Source organism: Ursus americanus, chromosome 1 (assembly GCF_024610735.1).
Source record: "Ursus americanus isolate L20-20 chromosome 1, mUrsAme1.1.p, whole genome shotgun sequence".
NCBI lineage: Eukaryota > Metazoa > Chordata > Mammalia > Carnivora > Ursidae > Ursus > Ursus americanus.
This window is the reverse complement of record NC_142127.1, coordinates 100839259-100859712: the sequence shown is the minus strand read 5'-3', so window position 1 is coordinate 100859712 and position 20454 is coordinate 100839259. Positions and strand designations below refer to the sequence as shown.

The 20454-nt window shown below is 53.1% G+C and overlaps 1 protein-coding gene across 2 annotated transcripts in view; it reads right to left on the bottom strand.

Annotated features, from left to right (window-relative positions):
- INPP5D (inositol polyphosphate-5-phosphatase D) overlaps window positions 1-20454 on the bottom strand; it is a 113298-nt gene that overhangs the window by 55485 nt on the left and 37359 nt on the right. The window contains exons 3-5 of one of the 2 annotated variants that reach the window (XM_087864427.1): window positions 10041-10191; window positions 7646-7814; window positions 4007-4147 (exon numbers count right to left, since the gene is read on the bottom strand). In XM_087864427.1, the coding sequence (XP_087720553.1) occupies window positions 4007-4147; window positions 7646-7814; window positions 10041-10191 (461 nt within the window). Of the gene's footprint in view, window positions 1-4006; window positions 4148-7645; window positions 7818-10040; window positions 10192-20454 lie in introns of both variants that reach the window. The other variant, XM_045794101.2, reaches the window with a different exon arrangement.

The following is a 20454-nucleotide window of genomic DNA, read 5'->3' as shown; positions in this document are numbered from 1 at the left end:
TCGCCTATGCTTAGTTAGCTCTCCTGGGTTTTCTACATATACTTCCCCGACATTCTGCTCTGTTTTGTGATTTAATTTTCAGATTTGATTTGAAAATACGGGTTTATTTTTATGGTCTCCAATGAAGCAGTTATAAGGCTGGTGAAGTATTTTTGTTTCGGGTTTATTTGTCCATTAAAATCTTAACCGCTGGGTGCCTGGGTGGCTTAGTTGGTTAGGCCAGTTAAGCGTCTGACTTTTGGTTTTGGCTCAGGGTCATGAGATCAAGCCCTGAATCACCTCCGTGCTGGGTGTGGAGCCTGCTTGGGATTCTCTCTCTCCCTCTGCCCCCCACCCCTGTCGCATGCAACAGCGCTGTCAGGAAAAAAAAAAATCTTAACCCCGCTCTCATTAACAGATAAAATACCCTCTTCCACGCTTGGACATTTTACTTTAAAATTCCGCTTGGGGTTCTTCTCATTTCTCCATTTCAAGGGTTACCATCTTTTTCCAGACTCTGGTGACTTTGTTCTCTATTCTTTTTTCTCCTCAAAAGTTTCTGATTCTAGAGAATCTAACTTGGGGCTCCGAATCTTCCTTGAGCCTTTGTGCCGTGGACATTCAGACACACACACTTGGCAGGACATTTTGCAGGGGAGGCTCCTGCACGGTTTCTCACTCCTCGGTTCTCTGTGACCTTCCCACTTAGGAATGTTCTTGTCAGGCCAGGCGGTCTGAGTGGATGGACCCAGTCACCTCTTCCAGTTCCTCCTCCTGCACCCCACATAGAAACGTCCAGCCTGGGCCCCCTTCTCCTTTCACTCTCCCCCTGCAGTGACCTCACCCCACTTGTCTCTCGGCTTGGAGTGTCAACTGCAGGCTGATGAGTCCCAAATGGAGACCCAGCTCTGAGGTGTCCGGGGCTCGAAAGTTCTAGCATAACTTCGCGGTTGGTGGTTCAGCTGGTGGGATGCCTAATAGCTCGGAGGAAGACCTCCCCATAGCTCCACGCCCTCCTCCTCAACTTCCACTTTTTCAGGAACTGGCATCATCATCCACTCAGCTGCTCCCACCAAAAACCCAGGGGTCACCCTCCATTCCTCTTCCCCAGATCCTGCACCCAAACAGGCAGCAAGTGTGCCTGCTCCACCATCCACATATACCCCACGTCACACCACTCTCAGCGCCTGCATGCCCCCACGCCCTTGGGTCATCACATTTAACTGAGATCAGCCATTCCCATGTGCCAGGCACCGTCCCCAAACCTGGGGCTCAGCAGGAAGCAGAACAGACATAGATCCCTGCCTTCCCTGCTCATAGCTGCCCACACATCACAACCCCCAAGCTCGGAACTGCTCTCCCACTTTGGGTCACCACTGCCAGAACTCGGATCGTGGCAGGACCCTCTAAACTCTCTACACTCTTGTGAGGTACACATTCTGTGGCTCCTGCCTGACATTGCCAGATAAAACACGGGACACCCAGTTGAATTTAAATTTCAGAGAAATGATGGATAATTTACTAGTATAAGCATATCCCAGTATTGTATGGTATATACTTATCCTAAAAAAGTATTTGGGATTTATCTAAAATTCAGACTGAACTAAAATTCATCCTGGGTCTGGCCCACCCTATGGCTGCCTCTCCCGAGCTCTGCTCCTAACACTTTCCTTCCCTCATTATGCTCCAGCCACACACTTTCTGTTCCCTGCAGACTGACCTCATTCCTGCTTCAGGATCTTTCTTCTTGACATGTGTCTGCTAAAGTGCTAGATGGCTAGCTCTCCCTTATCACCACGGTCCCAGCTCCATCACCACCTCAGAGATGCCTCCTTAACCCACAGAGGACACTGGGACCCTCCCACCCCATGTCTCTGTCACTTCTGCCTGTCTTATTTTCTCACGATGCTTATTAAAATTATCTTTATTTACAGACGTAATCTACTATGGTGCCCTTCACTAAGACATCCGCTCCGACAAGGTCTAAAAGAGCAGAAAGCTTGTGCATTGTGTTCATGACTGTATCCAGTACCCAGAACAGAGTTCAGAGGAGGCCCTCCATACATATTTGTTAAGTAAATAACTGCATGAGTGAATGAGTGAGTGAATGAATGAATGAATGAACTGAACCCCTGTTCCAAACAAAGCAGTTTGAAAACAACAAGTTCATAGTTAGGGATTGGGAAACGTAACTGTTTCTATGTAAGATTTTCAAAATTCCAGCCCCCAGTTAACCAAGTCTCTAAGCCTGGCTATGCTTTTGCCTCTGAGGGTGAGGACAGACAGGTGTGCAGGGGACATTACCGTGTCCCTAATTCTAGCTAGAAGTTAACTATCCCGTAAATAAAGATAAGCTGCAAGCCAAAAGAAGCTTTTCCAAGAACACGGAGAGGTAGGCACGCGGGCGAATCTGCTGTGTCCATAAAGTAAGGTGACCCAGATCCAGGAAAGTGCGGGTCAGTGGGGGGAGAAGCATCCGGTGACTGGGGGAGGCCAGTGGAGAGACTAAGAGGGGTATTTCCTCCTGGACAAGGAAGCAGCAAAGAACAGGACCTCCACTGGAACACAAATGGCTTGTTACCAGTCTTCATGAAACCGTGTCTCTAATTTTTTTTTAAATTTTCTTTTTCTTTTTTTAAATTTTATTTGTTTGTCACAGACGGAGAGCACAGGCAGGGGAAGCTGCAGGCAGAGGCAGAAGCAGGCTCCCCGCCAAGCAGGGAGCCCAATGCAGGACCCAATCCCAGGACCCTGGAATCATGACCTGAGCCAAAGGCAGACACTCAATCGACTGAGCCACCCAAGCGTCCCTGAAACCGTGTCTCTTAAAAAGAAAGTGCCGTGTGTATGTGTTTTCCCGAGTGATACATGATTTATAACTACAGCTTCAAAGGGAAAAATATCTCTCCAAGGAAATCTCTAAAAATGATGGCTCTGGGTCCAATTGGCTGAAACTGCATTAGTTGAAAGCCAATTCATTGAAATGGGACCTGACTGGCCAATTTGATGACTGCTCCATTTGTCAAGGAAATTATTTGTTAAATTTACCAAACGTACTGATTGTGCTTTTAAGAGCCTTTACGAGGAAAGTTCAATTTGATTACTGATGATGAAAGATTCTTTTTTGCATACTAACTAAGCCAAGATGGATACGGCCCCAGAGAAATTGACAAGAGAGTTCTGAAACTGCTCTATGTTTATAATATACGAAATGGTATATAGTCCAAGAAAGCCTCACCCACAGAAAATGCTATTTTTCCAACCAAAATGTTGACCTTTCATTTATGATGGGATTCTTCTGGCTCCTTAGGATTTCTCTCAGATGCTTCTGGAATGGTGTTTTCTGTTTTTCCAAGCATGTAAAGTAGACTGTTGTCAATTCTTCAGATAGCACTGCGGCCTTAATTTTGCCCTAACAACTAAAATGTAATTAAACTTGAAATTAATTTTAGCATTAAGTTAAAACATAAAATCCTAAAAATCTAAAAGAAATCAGAATTTTTACCAATTGGTCTTTCAGTGAATTCGGTATCAGAAAACGAAAGTTTTGGTGAATTGGCTTTAACAAACTGCCATCACTGGTAGGCAAGCCCTGGGCCATCGGCCACCCTGCAGAAAATAGGCTGAGCTGAATTTATTTCCTCTTGGAGCCCTTATGTGCTTGTCCAATGTGCAAGCTGCAGCAAGAAGGCCGACTAGCTACAGAAGTCTTACCGCTAGATCCTGAGCAAGTGGGAGAGGGCCAGCAGTGTCCTCCCACTCACCCCTTCCCACAGCAACTGGCCTCAAATTCACTTTAGTTTAAAAAAAAACCAACAAAACAAAAGCCCCAGTTCGAATACCATGAAAACAAAACCTTGAAACGACCACAAAGATTTCTAAACCCTGCCAACTGCCCAATTATTCTGAGTACGGCAGAGGTATCTGGAGAGCCAGGCGGAGGGCAGGGGTCACACTAATGAGCTGCTCCTCTGGCTGGGGACTGCCCCCCTGCCCCCAGGGGCCGCCCGAGCCACAGAGCCATTACCCATAGAGCTCCTTGCAGAGAAGTATGGTCAGTTTCTTCAGATGAGGGAGGCTGCTGGAGCCAGTCTTCACAAAGTCAGAATCCAGGGCGAGCTGAGTGCTTAAATAATCTTGGATGGCTTTAAGATGCTCTTCTGGAAGCCTGAAAATAACAGAAAGAGAAACAGGCTTCTTCTCTTCCTTCGGCCACAAACACCAACTGGAAAAGAAGAAATCTTCATTGTCAGAGTCTCCGGCCGAGACTCTGTGCCTCAGAGAACATGTGTGCACTCCTGGACGGTGCCCCTGGTCTTACTACTGATAGCTAGAGAAGCAGGTCTGAGCTAGACTAAAGGATGGGAGAGGGAGGACGCCTCTTAACCCACCCATAAAGGCTTGTCCCCAAGCCCACACTTGGAAGGAAGGGATACTGGCTGGAAATGCTTACCCTTTACAAAGGAGACAAAACAACTTGAGAAGCGGTCAGCGGACTTGTTTCCCTACCTCATTTTCTTCTAAAGACAGCATCTGGGGGCTGAGGCAGCTCGGTGAAGAGATGGCAAATGGCTCTAGCTCACGTACCAACTCCAAAATCACGGCTGAAGGCCACCTAGCTCTGTGCTGAGGACATTCCGAGCTGTCCTGGGGCCCGTGGGGAAGTCTGTGTGGTAAGCGATGGACTGGGACTATGGTAGTGGGCCCAGGTGCCCTGCCTTCGCCCTCCGGGGTCTGGCCCAGCCCCTTCAGCTGCCCGGGGTGGGCGAGGCACACACAGGCCGGGCGAGCTCAGTGCGCGCAATGGCCCCGCGGAAACAGAGCCCCGGCTGGACGGCACCAGGGCTGTCACAGAGGTCTGATGGTCCCTCTACATTCTCTTGCCCAGCACCATGTTTGGCCCGGGTAACCTGAGTCTTTGTTCCTACAGTGATTAAAATCAGAGTCCCAGCAAGTATTTCCTGGGCATAACCCTGCACTCACTCTGCTAAGCACTTCAGGCCCATCTCCCCTTTGGTCCCCAAACCGTTAGGACACAGCTGTGATGATCCTTCCTATTATACAAATGAGCAAACTGAGCCAGAAGGTTGTTGATTTACCTGGGTGAAAAAATTATTGCAAACTTTAAAAATCTTTGTTCTGGCCTCAACGTATAATCAAGTTGGAGCTGGAGGGCAAAGGTTTTTTTCCTGCAGGATCTTTGAAAGCATGAAAAGCTCCTGCTCTTGAGACTAGAAGGGCCATTGGCCATTTTGACTTCTTTAGATTGAAAACGATTTACATGCCCGTCGTCCTAACACTGAACGTTAATCTACACTCATTCTGGGTCTGTCTTGACATCCTAAAAATCCAGTTTCTGCCCAAGTCTGTTTCTAGAAAGGACATAATTGCTCCCATGGTATTAACATAGACATTTTAATGGTTCTAATGACTATTGACTCATAACTCTGAGACCACGAGAGCTTGTTATACGAATCTATCTTTGTTAAGATGTTCGTTGTAGGAGAGTGTTAACATAAAGATGTGACCTCTGTTCATCAGAGAAGCTTGATTTCCTTCAGCGCTCTTGTAATAACTATTAACCACGGCCTAACTGATTAGATCTAATCAACTTGCACAAAAGACTGGGCAGGTTGTCTTATAATTAAGAATAATCTAGGGGCCCCTGGGTGGCTCAGTCGCTTAAGTGTCTGCCTTCAGCTTAGGTCATGATCCCAGGGTCCTGGGATCGAGTCCCTCCACCCCCCCAAGCTCCCTGCTCAGCCTGGAGTCGGCTTCTCCCTCTGCCCCTCCCCTACTTGTGTTTTCTCTCTCTCCTCTCTCTTAAATAAATAAAATATTTTTTTAAAAAAAAAAGAATAATTGAAAGGCAGTCCTTCGTGTAAAAAGCTATGTTACACGCAAAATAGATGGACTTTCAAACACAAGGCAGAATCTCGGTTCGTCGGGACCCAGAAGAGCACTGAGAACGAGCACTGTGTCACCGCTTCCCTATGCCACCACCGTGCTCCATTTACTCATCCCCAGCTCCAAGCAGAGGTTTTAGGAGGGTTCCACAGCGCATGTGAGCTGAGAAGCCAAACCGAGAGAGCACACAAGCCCCCAGGCGCCCCCTGCCCCTCTCACGAGGCTGCACAGAACTTGGCTGCATACATCTGTCCTGCCCCACTGGGGCCTGGAGGCCCAAGAGAACACCTGTTCCTAGAGAGGAGGGACTGAGGAGGAGATGCCGGGAGTCGGGAGGAGTGGGCAGTTGGCGGCATCTATCTGAGCATCCTTGCTTATTTCCCCAAGGAGCTCACTCCATCTAGCATCTACCCCTGGAGAGAGAGGAACCTCGAGGAAACTGAACAAAGGAATAGTTTGATAAGTATTTGTTATTTACACATGTCCGTGGGGTAGTCATGGTAACACACTGATGCATTCAAAATGCTGGATGCTTAGCTATTTGATAAAGAACCCAAGTAATGCAAGGAGTGTGCATAGCATATAACCTGGTGGGCCTAGAGAAGAATCAAAGGATATTCAAAGTGCAATTAGAAAAACACCAGGTATCTTAGCAACCGGGAGGCTTGTGTGTACCTTCAGGCATTTCCTTTGTATTTTGCCAAATTGATGGTAGGAGAGAAGCCCTCAAACTGATCCTTCGAGCTGGAGACACTGCATTAGCCCTGCCGGTAGGATTTTCTTGGGGGGGGGGCTTTTTCTCACACAAAGAAACGAAAAAAACCTTTTTAGATTTTTAATGCATGGAAGTCACTGGGTACTAACATCTGGTGGGTGCCCACTCTGTGCCAGGCCACATGCTGGGTGCTGGGACGCAGTTCCGCTCACCGCGCTTCCTTCCCGTTGAGACCGTCCCCCTGGCCTGTCTGGTAGTCGGGGCCTGTGGTTTGCAAGACAACTAATACCCCTCCTGGAGGCTACTCCCACTGGGCACCATCCAGCCAGGGAAGTGTTGGGCCTGCTCAGAGAGACACAGGAGTACAGCAAAGGTGCTGGACCTCACGCGCAGGACCAGCAGGAGCCAGGGTGGGCCCACCTATGGGACGCGATCCTGAGAGCTCGGGATCAGAGTAAGGAGAACTTAAGTAGTAGAATGACTGCATCTCGCACGAAGAAAGGAGCGCCATGCGGTGTAGACCACAGTCGATACCACACGCGGAAATACCGCGCTGGCCTATTTACTGGTGACAGGAAGGTGGCCCCCCCTTGGCGGAGGGCCCAGAGCAGGAAAGGGCCGAGTGGCAGGTCCAGGCTGCAGTGTAGGCAGCTCCTGGCGTTGGGCCATCTGCCTCAGTAGATCCCACGGCTGCAGAGATCTCCGTGATGGGTTCACGGCAAGCCCCAGGAAGGGGATCCCAGCGGAGGCCCCTATGTCCTGGAGCAGGGCCGCCTCTGCAGCGGCAAACTCCACGTCATTCCATCACCAGCTCCTGCCAGGCAGCCGGGCCCTGTGAGACAGAGCAGCTGAGCCGGCCACCCCTGCCCGGGCAGCAGAGGGGTGACCTGGTCTTCCTCAGACCTGCCTTTGGGAGGCAGGGCGGTGGGGTGGGAGGGGGCGGGCCTGGAGAGCAAGCCGTCCCTGAGTGAGCACAGAGGGGGCTGCCCGGGTGTAGTGGCGCTGATGGCTGGCTGCTGAGAGGCCCGCCAGGCAGGGACTCACCCACTAGTGTCCATGCTCTGCAGTCGCTGAAACAATGTTTCCGAAAGGCTTGGCCTGCTGACCTCGGTGGCTCTCAGATTCTCGCTCGAGAGAGGGACCTCCTTGGCCTCACATGGCCCAGCAGATAAAGGGATGTTTCTCGGTGGCAGCTCAGGTGGAGACAGGACACCTTCTACCCAAGAGAAGAGCAGAAATGTCATGTGGTCTAAGCGCTAGCTTCTCTCAGAATCACCCACCTACAGAGGGCTCCCTCGTGTAGTGACCCCTCCCAACCTGAGAGGTCCATCCAGGCCACTGTGCCTGCACTGTCCTCCTGTCTCCACTCCCTGACTAGATGGGGGAGCCTGATGGCAGGAACGTGGTCCTAGAGGTCTTTGGCCCTGGGATACTGTTTGTCCCATTGAGGTGCTCAGCAAACACCTGCCAGCTGGGCTGTTGGCCTTGGACAGGTGGGGCCAGCAGCCCCAGAAGGATGGCCAGCTTTGAGGGCTGAGGCTGGGGCCCTGGATGGGGCAGAGACCCAGTTCCAGGACAGGGGGAGCAAGGGTGGGAAGCAGGCAGGCCTAGGCCACCCTTCTCCTCCTGCTCCCACCCTGGCCTTCTTTTCCTCTGCATTCCCTCCAGCCTCTGCTGTTCCTTCTCTCCCTGCCAGACCCTAGGAGACAAATAAAAGAAAGTGAGGGGCCCCCTTCACACAGAGAACTGAAATATAAAACAAACAACTTGAATTCGACCTGGGAGAAGGGACTACTGCCCATTTGCCTTTAGGAGAACGTCTGTCCTGCACACACCACAAATCAGCAGGGTGCTGAGCCTCTCGGGTCCACGACCTCCTACCCCAGCCTCTTCCTACACCAAACGGCCACTCCAGGGCCCCTGCCACAGAGCCACGTGGGGATGTTCTCTTTAGATGACAAGCTCTTCTCATCCTCCCCTGGCCTGAGGTTCTTGCGACGGTATGAGTGTGTTTTGAGCCCTGTGGGGACCGGCAGCACCTTGAGACGACCTGAGCCAAATCAGACCCCTTGGACCAAGGGGGTGGGGGTGGCGGTCACACTGCTCAGGTTCAAGCCGACAACTGTGCCTCCTTTGGGGAAGTGAAGCCAGCAGTCACAAGACTGGGTTTCTCTTCCCGGCCGTTACGGACGGTGCTGGGGTCTTTCTCCAGATGGCCATGCAGAAAGGCAGAACAGCCAGGACAGCAGGTGTGAGGGAGGGGAGGACCACAACGTGTGAAGGGAATCTGCAGGACGGCTCCTCAGCATCAAGGCCAAGGCTCGGGCATCTGGGGACAGCTGGGGGCCACATGGCCATGGCTGAGCCAGTGAGTGACCCGGGCTCACACGGGCACACGTCAGCTCTGGCTATTTCTGATGAGGGGTGAGAAGGGGCATGGGCTGCCTAGGTCCCTCTCGGCCTCCATGGAGCTGCGGTCCTTTTGAGAACCCTCTGCCTGGCCCTCACCTCCTCTGCAGAGAAGCCTTCTCCTCAATGCTCCTTCTCCACCCAGGCAGCCAATGAGCTGGGCGGCCGCTCAGACTGGGTCTCCAGGAAGGTGGGAGGAAGGTGGGCCGGTGGCCCACAAGCAGGCCCGAGGGGGGTGCACTTGGCTGGAGCAGCCCGCAGGGAAAGGCAGGCACCAGCCCAGGGATCTCAGCGCGTCTGGGGGCGACCCTGGGGGGCCCAACTGCTTCCAGGCCCTGGGACTTAGGAGGAGCCCTGACCCTGACCTGGTGAGGGGCTCAATTATGTATCTCAGGTTTTCCATTAGGAAGTGACCTTCTGGGGTGAAAAGGAGGGTGCCATCTAGGTGGGTCCGGCTCCTGTGCCCTCCTCTGCCAGACTCCTGTTTGGTTGCTCCGTGGCCTCCCCCTGTTTAGAGGGGAGGCTTGACTCTCACATACTTTCCTGAGGCTTTATTTTCCTTTCAAAGATGATCTAAAGAAACACCTCTCTCGCCCTTCCAGTAGGTACACGCATGTCCTCCTTCATTCTCTTTACAGCGAAATGCAGCTGATTGTTTTGGTGAGGATGGTGGCCGCACTTACGAGTGTTCTTGTGTGCTAGGCTCTAGGCTCTGCATTCGGTGACTCCTATGATGGCACCCCGAGAGGTAGATATTATTTTTAGTGTCTCCTTAAGAGAAGTCTGTGATTCAGAGAGGTTAAGTAATTTACCCAAGGTCACACAGCTAAGAAGCTGGGGAGCAGGAAGTCTGACCCGGGTCTGTCTGACCCCAGAGCCTGCTTTCCTAACTTGTCCTTGGTCACCATGTCATCCTCTCTCCCTCTGATAATCGGACCCACCTAATCTACAAGCACTTGTGGCGAAAAAAGCACCCCAGGACTTCTCCCCTGTAGTGCCCCCTCCTGCCTTCCCTTTCGTCTGCTCGTACCTGTCTCCTCCTCTGGCTCATCGCCTGCATCCTCCTCCTCCAGGGGCACAGGGTACTGCAGGTGGGTCACCAGACCCATGTTTTCTTTCTTGTAGAACTCGATGAGCTGGTCCAGCTTGGTGAAGAACCTCATGGGGACACCTTCGGATGCCTGAGGACAGAACCCCAAACTGAAGTACATTTCAATTGCTGGGACATCGCCTAACCACAAAGGCCATCTGTAGCGGAGACCAACGAGGCCGAGGGAGTGACCTCGATCCAGAAAAAGCCCTGGGCTCCTACGCAGTGTCTGTCTACCACACCCACACCCTCCCATCCTGTAGCCAGCAGCTCCAGGCGCCAGTCTGCAAGAGGCACAAATAGGACAGTTTCAAAGATTCTTTTCCTTTGTTTTTTTTTTTTTAACTTTTCTTTTCTTTTTCTTTTTATTGTTTTTAAAGATTTTTATTTATTCGAGAGACAGAGAGCACGCAAGAAAGGGCACACAAGCAGGGGGAGCGGCAGAGGGAGAGGGAGAAGCAGACTCCCCACTGAGCAGGGAGCCTGATGTGGGGCTTGATCCCAAGACCCTGGAATCATGATCTGAGCACAAGGCAGACGCTTAACCCACTGAGCCCCCCAGGCACCCCATTTTTAACTTTAAAAAAATATATATATTTTACTTATTTATTTGAGAGAAAGAGAGAGAGAGCACAACCTGGGGACAGAGGCAGAGGGAGAAGAAGACTCTCCCCTGAGCAGGGAGCTGGACGCTGGGCTTGATCCCAGGACCCCAAGATATTGACCTGACCCGAAGGCAGACACTTAACCAACTGAGCCTCCCAGGTGCCCCTCCAGCAAGAAATTCAAGATGGGCCCTGGCAGCCAGCCCCACCTCACCGAGGCTCCGCCTCACTGAGGCCCCGCCCACCGAGGCCCCGCCCACACCGAGGGGGCATTGAGCAGCAGGGCAGGATGGGAGAACTGCAAGGAGGAGACTCACTTCATCAATGCTGTGCCCTATAGCTCCTAACCCAACATGTGCCAAAGTCCTGTCCATCCTCCCTGTCTACTACTTTCCCTGCTTCTCCTCGTGTTCTCTGACTCAAGGAATTGTACCATCATCTCCCCTCTGGCCTAGGCAGAAACCCAGAAGCCTCTTGGACATCTCCCCTTCTCTGAAATAGAGGGCGAAGGTGGACAGTGTGAGACCAGTGTTCTGGATCCAGCTAAGAAGAGGTTGAGTGGGGTGGCAGCCCTAGGTGGAGGGGAAAGTTGTAGCTGGGCCCCAGGGACGAGCAGTGAGCCTGGGCAGTTAGACAGGAGAAAGGGATCAGGCTGTTGGTGGGTACGGGCATGGTCTGAAAGGACCCCCCTCCCGGGTGGGGCTTCCCTGGCCTCAGAGTGCAGCAATCCTGGTCCCAACACTAAGTGTCTGTGATTCACCGGCACTTTCATCACGACCATCTCATCAATGGCTGTCGCAGATTTTTTCTTTATTTTATTTGTTTTTTAAAGTGATCTCTACACCCCACGTGGGGCTCGAACTCACAACCCCAAGATCAAGAGTCACATGCTCCACCGACTGAGCCAGCCAGGTACCCCAGCAGTCATGGAATTTTAAAATGAGTTGAGAAGCTGCCATCATAGGAGTTGGAAACTAGAGGCCCGACTGCTCCCCTGGGGCTGCCAGCTACCTTCTTGCTGAAGGGGCTGGGACGATCACATGTGGGAAGGAAGGCCACCTGGCAAATAGGATGGGAGTTGGACAGTCCACCAGGTTGCTGAACACACAGGGTCTGGGCTTAGTGTGGCTGGGCCGTCCTGACTTGCCCACCTCCATGTCAGGCCACCTGTTGCTCCGGCATGGTTAGGACTGATGTGGGAGGCTGGGGTGGTGCCTTGGTCTGGAGGTCTTCAGGGCTCCAGGGAAGTGGGACTGGGATAGCAAACAAGGCACGATGACCCAGGCAGGGACAGACCCAGACATATGGGAACAGACCAGGACTCAGACCTGTCCCTGAGCCCCTGTTCCTGGTGGTTAACCCCAGGTTGTAGTGAGGGTGCATTTGCCTTCAATGAGAACCCACCTGACTTTCACCTTGACTCAGGGCTCTGCACTCGGCCTCTGTCTCTCCAAGTCGGTTTGTGTGTGCATACGCACTGCGCAGATGTAAATCTCTAACTGAGGCTATGTATGTGTGTTTGTGTGGTTTAAGCTATTAGGTAAATGTATAGAGTTTAACAATGGTTTTTTTTTTTTAATTCTTTCCAATAAATTCCCTGTTGTCACAAAGCCCCATGTTAAGCAATCTCTTTCAAGCATTATTGAACCAGAAATATCTGAGCAGCAGCAGCTAGGCCTTCTATAAAGTAACCAGAATGGGTTCAAAACCAAAAGTGAGCAGAATAACAAAAATAATTTGACATGACGCAAGATCGATGAACTCAATTCTGTTAAAGCAGCCGTGATAAGTGTCATCTTGTCAAAGAATTGACAGTTAATAGATGTCAAGCCACTAGGCATATGGGAAAAGGGTATGAAACCATCCAAGGAAAGTCAAAGTGAAGCAGCTCATGTGCGAGTGTGGAAGAGGGGTCTCAGCCAGGAAGGCGTGTTGGAGGGCGCACGCTGGACGTGGGAATTTAAGATGCACTGACGCTAAGACACACATTCTTACACATCGCCCTGAAAAGCTAAAGCATAAACCATGATACCCCATTAACTGTGGACACATTTTATTTTAGAGATGTTAAGTGTGAAAAAACAAGCGTCTTCGAACTGATAAAATACACAGTATCTTAAGCATGCAGAGGAACAGGACACTCGAACGTGAATCTAATCCCTACAGACACAGCGAGGCAGGAGGTGGGCGGGGGGACCTGGGAGCCCGTTGCAGGTGCTGGGCGCTGTTGGCAAGACAAAGCTGCTGGACCCTGCTTGTGCTTGGACTGTTCACAGAGGCCAGGGAGTCAGGGCCTGGCAAGCCGAGGCTGCTGGCTGCCCAGGTGGTCCATGGTCCCAGGAAGGTAGACGGTGAGGGTTGAGTCCAAACCTCAAGGATGGTGGAGCAGCCTGTCTTAGGGGGATGGGAGGCAGGCCAATGAATGGCCAGCTACTGAAAGCACTGCTCGGGGAGGGGTGCCTTCCTGCACCTCCCCCACCATTCATGAGAGGGAAGCACCAGGAAGCAATGGGGCGCTCTCCAGAAGGCAGGGTCTACGTGTGTAGATCGCACCTGGAGTGAAGACTCACAGGGAGCAGCCTGTCTCAACAGGCCGCACAGACATACAGACATGGAGGAAATGGGGAAGGCAGGGTGCCAATTAGCCAAAGTTAGGGTCTCTTTGGAGGAGCTCTTCTCATCAGCATCTTGACACTAAGATTTGAAGGGGTTCACAGAGATGCCTTTAAGAACTTATGTTCAAAGCACATTCTAGAACAGAAACAGGAAGAGAAAAAGGTCAGAGTGCCCAGGATTATAGAAGCTCTTGAGCTGGCCCAGGCTTGGGGTGGGGTGAGGGGGTGAGGAGCGTTCAGACGGGTGGTGGGAGGTCCCACCTGGCCAGCACAGAAAGGAGCAGCCCAGCTGTGCTGTCCTCATTCCTAATCGGGACCAAGAAAGGCTCTCTGTTAGGGCAGGGCGGCCAAGAAGGCAGGGTGGGGTGGCCAGCAAGGGGGTGGGGCTGCTCAAAGGGCAGCCAGACTTGGGGGAGACCTCACAAACCCAGCCAAGTCAATGCCAGGAGTAGGCAGTTGGGTGTCGGGCTTCCAGGGGAACAGAGCCTTGACCGTGGGCCAGCAGGAACACCGAGTTCCCTTGGGGGTAGGGGCCTGGTTAAATCCATATCCACATTACTATGCACCTGGTCAGGGGCCAGCTCTGCTTAGTGCTGTACCCCCAAATGCGGCTGCAGGGCCTGACAATCAGAGGTGTTCAGCAAGAGTGACTGGATGGACTCGCTGTGGTGGGGTCAGAATGAGAGTCAGGGGAGTTGGTCAGAGAGGACTCTATGAAGGTCTGGGATGGGCGATGCAAAGAACAGTGTGGAGGGGTGTTGGCAGTAGGAGGACCACCGCTCCCCCCCGCCCAAGGACCGCAGCCCTCAAAAGTGGTGCCTTTTCAACAACTTTCAAATGCAAAATGTTGACAAGATGATTGTTATATGTATCAGGCAGGTCCTGGCAGGAACCAGATGTCACGTTACACCAGGGGGTTTGGGGAGCATCTCACGGACGGGGTGTAGGGATACCAGTAAGAGGGGAGCAGCATTCCAGAGCTAGCAACAGGAGAGCCATTACCAGCCTGGGCACACGCACAGGGGAGCAGCAGGCACGGGAACCCCAAGAGGGCTGTCTGGCCAGAGCAGGGGCCTTCTACGGCCAGGGCAGGAGGTCCTGCACCCTCACCGCCTCCACCCTCTCCTCACCGCCTCCCACCCACCAAACCCAGCTGGAAACTAGCGCAGGGGAGTGAGGGAAGGTGGGCTCTCACGGAACACCCTCAGCGCATCGAGTCAGTGGTGACTAGGGACCCCTGGAAGCAGCGGGAAGGCAGGCCTGGGTGCTCTGCCCGCTAAGGCAGTGCTCACACCGGGAGGGGGACCGGCCACGCTTCCGGGGAAGGGGGGCTGCCCTCCATCCTCAACGGTTGGGGCCTCCAGACTTTGTTCCTCATTCCACGGCCACTGCCTTCCTGAAGAGATTTATCGAGTCATTTTGAAACAGAGAAACCCTGCGGCCCCACGTTACACTTGTACCATGAACGTGAGCCCTACGGGATTAGAGACCCTCCCCGGGGGGCCTGTGGACGGCTGGATTTCTGCTCTGTGGCAACTCTCCTACCATCAAGAATGGGCTCCTTCTCTCTTTAGCAGATATCTAGAGCACATCAGAGACAGCTCGATTTTGAAAAAGCAAGGAGCAGCATTTCCTCTGTTTAGTCAGCCTGTCAACTTACAATGGGTGGGCCCAGAGCCTTTCAGGACTTGTGGGATCGACGTGAATTTATGTTCATCACCAAAAGTCACAGAGAAAAAAACACGGTGGGGGTTAGTTCAGATTGTGAAACAAAAGATCTTTCTCTTCTCCTGTCTCCATTAAGATCTCCAGGTCTATGGAAAATTCTAGGTGCTTTTCCACAAAGCCCTCCCCACCGTTCTCAGCGGTGCCTGCCTTCCCACAAGTTTCTAAGTCCCAGAAGGAAAGGGACCCTGCTTGGCTCTGCCTCATACGGTCCCTGAAGCCCCTTCAAGGGTAGCGACTGGCCCCACCACTGTTCTGGGAGACACGCACATTGCATACAATAGGCCTCACATTAGGAAAGTTGAAGGAAGTGGACCTGTAGATGGCCAAGCCAGGCCCTGCAGGGAAGGGCCGCTTCACCCCATCGCGTGGCACCCGAGCTTACTCAGGTACCATACTCCTGGGGAGGGTCAGAGCAAGGGAAGGCGGCTGGCCCGGGGCCCCAGGGTTCGGGAAGATACCACCAGTGTCTTTACAACAAAGGTCAGCAGAGTGTCCGGTCTGTTGGAGGCTCAGGGTTGTGCTCTCCGAGAAATGTGGTGTTTCCAGAAATAGCTGTGACTCTCAGACACCCTCCAGAGGAAGGGCGAGCAGGGCAGGGAGGCCCGAGCGCTGGACAGGCTCAACTTTCCCAGGGGGTAACTCTAACTTCGGCACTGTCTGGGATCTAAATGGGGAACTGAAAGAGGTCTAGGCGCAAGAGGAGGCCAGCACAGGGAGCAGAGGGACAGCCCAGCGGGAGTCGGAGGGGGCAGGAAGCCGCTGCTGCAGGGCAGCCCCTCCTCAAGCTTCCGCCAGCCCGTGTTTTAAATGAACAAGTGTCTACAATCATTGTGGAAATTACACGAATGATGAAAAAGTCTTAAGAAGTGGAAAAAAACCCCAAACCATGCTCATTATTCCAGCAGCAAAGCATTTCATGTAGGTTCAATGAGGAAGTCACTAGAAGGTCTGAAGCAGGGTGACCATAGCATTGGCTGCTGTGAAGAAATGGCCAGGAGGGCCTTGGGGTGGCCGGTGTCACTGTTTCCGTTTTCCTGTGGACGGTGGAGAGGCGTCCGAGGCCACAGAGGTGATGGTGGGGGCAGAGCTGGATTCAGCCCAGGCCTCCAAGCCCCCCAGACTGGGGCTCCCACACATCCGCTGAGGCACCGTGCCGATGGAGCAGGGTCAGGAGTAATGACCAGGCCCAACACTGTGTTCTGGAACCTCACCTCCCGCCCCTAGAAGCTCCGAAGCTGCTGAGGTCCAGCACTGTTCCCTCTATTCCGACATCAGCTCAGCAGGGGCTGGATGCCCCCGCCTTGTCCTCTGTACACTGCAGAGACCCGCCTCCTTCCGGGCCTGCCTCGGCCCTCCCCTCTCCCTGCCAGCCCCTGAAATTCTTTCCTAGGCTTCCTTTCTGCCCTCAGGGTCGTTCTCAATCCTTTACCACCTTCTCCCTCCAAAACCTCTTCCATAAGAATTGCATACCCCAACTTGGGTGAAGAAGGGAGAAGGCGAGAGACCAGATCATGGATCTCTTGGGCCTTTGGAGCCTTGCAGAATTTGGATTTTGTTCTAAGAGTAACTTGGAGCCACTAAAGACATTGCAATGTGTGTGTGTGTGTGTGTGTGTGTGTGTGTGTGTGTGTGCAACTTGATCGGATTTGTGTTTTTGGAAATATCACTTTGGCTACTATGTAGGGCAGGATAGAAGGAGGGGGGATGCTGGCAACCCCACTCTGGTGCTTACCCTGGGGAGGTGCAGTGGAGGGAGAGGGGCCAGGATGGAGCCAGAGCTGGACTGAACAGCCAGGGAGGGGCCAGGGGCCAGGAAGGACACTCCAGATCTCTGGGTTCAGTAACTCAGCTAATGAGGGAGACAGCAGGGGAAAGGCAGGCTTGGGAAGAGCTTTGGAGGCCAACTTGAGATCTAAAAATCCTTCTTCAGCTATATGGCCCAGGAGGGACCCCAGGATGTATCTCCTTAAAAGCCAATCAGTCCTTCCCTCCCCTTCTCCTCTTCTCTTCAAAACCTATTTATTGGTTTGCTTCCTTTCCCTGCTCTTCCTCTGAAGGCAGTGGGGCTTTGGGGGCTGGGGCCAAGGAGGTGATCAGCTGGCAGAAGACGCAGGCGGGAACTTAGAAGGAGGCCTGACCCAGGGGCCCAGGGGCAGCAGAGCGGGAGACTGGCTGTGTACAGGGAAACAGGCAAATGCTGAGAAATCAGGAGAAGTGGGAGCCAGGCTTCGCACTGTGAAAGCAGTCAGGCTAGAATGAACCGTCTGTAGTGTCATATTGGATGGGGACGTCAGGGTGCCCTCAAGGGGCCTTCACCTGTATCCAGGTAAATACTGATGCAGGTTCACACCTGCGTGCGTCCCCACATGCGTCCTCACCCTGTCTGCCGGCACAGCCTGCGAGCAACAACAGAGGCCCTGGACGCCGCGAGCGCACTCAGGGCTCAGGTCTCAGTTGCTAAATACCACTCGGCGCTAAGAAGACCCAGGCTCCCGGGAGAGCAGGCTGATTCCGGGGCCGGGCGGGAAAGGTGTCCGGTGCCTGGAACATCCGTTGGCCCAGAAAGCAAGGAAATGCTCGGAAAATGGTAACATTTATGTGAGCACCATTCGAGCATCAAGATGAATAATAATTATACTTCACGGAACAAACGAGCAACGGACGAGTCTGTTCGGATGTAAACAGTGAGAAGGGACCGCTCTTCCTCACGGGAGGACGACAATTAATACCCGTTGAAGGAATGATGGACAAGGTCGCCGGCTGCCTCATGGCAATGAGGGCGTCAAGGCAAGCGTGGACACTGAAGACGCTGACCCCAGCCGGGAGCGGCAGAGGGGGCACAGGGTGTCTACATGTCTCAGAACGTCCCCCACAAAATCGTCATTTTAAAGGGAAAGATGGGAACTTCACAACTTAAGATCGATTTACCTTCCTCTGCATGGTGGATACACGTAAACACTTTTTGAGCTATACCTAATAATTAAGAAGTTTCAAAAATTAGTTTCTGCAACATAGACCATTTAATTAACATGCACACGTACACACAAGCGTACACACACAGACGAGAGGGGCTTCCAAGGCATCTTGTCTGAGAGTGTCCGGTTTTTAAAAAGTTGTATAAAAACGCTCCTGGTCTCTATGCTTCCGTCGGTTTCCGTACAAAGACTACACGTCGGCAGCAGCTTTGCTGCTCAGATAACAGTGCTGACACTAACGTAGCAAGAATAGAAAGACAACCGCAGAGGGTCACGTAGCACAAGTGGGCGGAGGCAGGGGCGGGGACCCTGGCGACCTCAGGGTGCCCAACAGGCAGCAGGAAGCTGCTTCAAGGGTCTCCCCTGCCACAGCCCCTCACGAGTGGGAGCTGACCAAGGAGAAAGGGACAGCGCTCAGTGCTGGCGGGGGCACACTGGGGGCTCTTCAAGGATGTCTCAGAACTCTTTGTGGGACCTTGTGGAGGGACCCCTTTCTGGCAGTCAGGCTGCAGGAAGCTGGAGCCGCCATGTCTTGGAAACAGCCTGGTGTTGTGGGTTCAAGGGGCTTGGAGGGCCATGAGCTGTGAATGGCACTGGGAGGGTGAAGAGATAGCAGGTGTGGAATGGGGGCTCTCCAGATCCAGGGGAGCAGGTCTGTTCCACCTTTCCTTGTTTTGTAACATGAACAGTCCATGTATCGGCCCCTGGGGAGAGAGGTTCCAGGTGGCAGGAACACTGTTCCCTGTGATGTGTCCTGTGCCAGGGGCAGGCGAGGGGTTCCTCTGAGGAAGGGTCTCCTGGAAACTCTCTGGCTCTTCCTAGGTGATGACTCCCCTCTCCAAATGGAAGAAACTGAACTGGGCCAGGTTTGTTGGGTCTGCTATCTCATGTATAGTATCTAGTATCACAGGCGGGTGCCAGTGCTCCATTTTACAGCTGAGAAAACGGAGTCTCGGGTGGTCAGTGACACTGTCAGAAGAGCAGCACCCGAGGGAAAGCTTCGAGATGAGACAGAGGATGGGAGGCGGTGGGTGGGGACCCACGGACTTTCTAGCTAGACAGGAGGGAGGATACCAGACACAGCGAGCTGCCAACTCGGGGTGGAACCAGGTGGTTAGAGATTCTCCGGCAGACTTCAGCCTCCAGCGGCTCAGTGGGTGGGTTGGGTAGTGTGAAACCCGGCATGCGGGAGAAGCTCGAATCCCGGGTGGCAACAGGCCTGCCCTCCAAGCTGCAGTGGGTGGGGATGGGGGTGGAGAGGCTGGTATTTGTTATCTGTGGGCATGGTCCTGTCTCCACTGGCCTGCCCCCTGGCAGCGTCCCCCAAATCCCATGTCTGAGGGTCTGGAAGGCATGAAAGACAACACTAGGCTCGTTTGGAGTCTCACATGTGCAGAAGGCAATGATGTGGCAGCTATGGGAGGAGGCAAGAAGCTCAAAGGAAGAAAAGGGGGACTGCCAAGCCTGCCCCAGCCCTCCCCACAAGCTGTAGCCAGCAGGACATCAGTGCTCCCGGCTCACACCATGCTCACACCGTGATCGTCCCCAGCTACCCAGCAAGCACAAGGCTGCCCACTGGGTCAGGTGAGCCTGGAATGGGTTGTGGGGGGTGCTCTGTCTTACTCCCAGCCGAGAGGCTGGGATCTCCCATTTACCTTGTTCTATCCAGTCTGCACTTCCTGAAGCTAGGTTCTTCGGCTTTTCTCTTGCCTCGTTTTGGGCAGACTTCCCAGAACGACTTGGCATGGGTTCTGCTCACTGCCAGTCTGCACTTACTTCTAAATCCACATCCCTCCCCAATGGGCCAGACATCTCCATTTCTCAACCCATGCCCCTTCTGGGGGCTTGTAACCCTCCACCTGTCCAGGTCCCCAGTCCTACTCCTGTGGCTCCTCCCAGACTGCCCCGCACCCCCGCCCACTGAGCCAGCGGTCCTGCCTCCTGCACTCTCCTGCCGGGAAAAACTCAGACGCCAGGTCAACCCCAAGCCCAGGCATTCTGCTTTATCATTTGTAAGCTGGGATCCCCACTGGGATTTGAGATCGTGAGGTCGCAAATCTCTGCCTTTCACTCTCCGCTGTCTGTGCAGTGGGAGTACGCCCCAAGCTCTCCTCACAGACTTGAACGGCTCAGAGTGCGCTTTGAACCTCTCACATCAAAGGAGCTACAGGCTAGAGGGCAGAGAAACTGACACCTCTGGCTGGTACTGAAATGACTGCTCTAGACGCATCGTCTGAGGTCTCTGTCGGTGCCACCACAGCGGGAGCCAGGGCTCAGTGACAGTGCTCCATCTGCCAGCATGCGGTCTGGGTGTTTGGATGGTGGCATCCCCATCTGGGGACCGCAAGCCCACAGTGAAGACCCTGGGACAGGCTGGGTCCTTTGTCAATGGTCACAGCTGACAGCTAGAAACCAGGCATCACACCCAGCA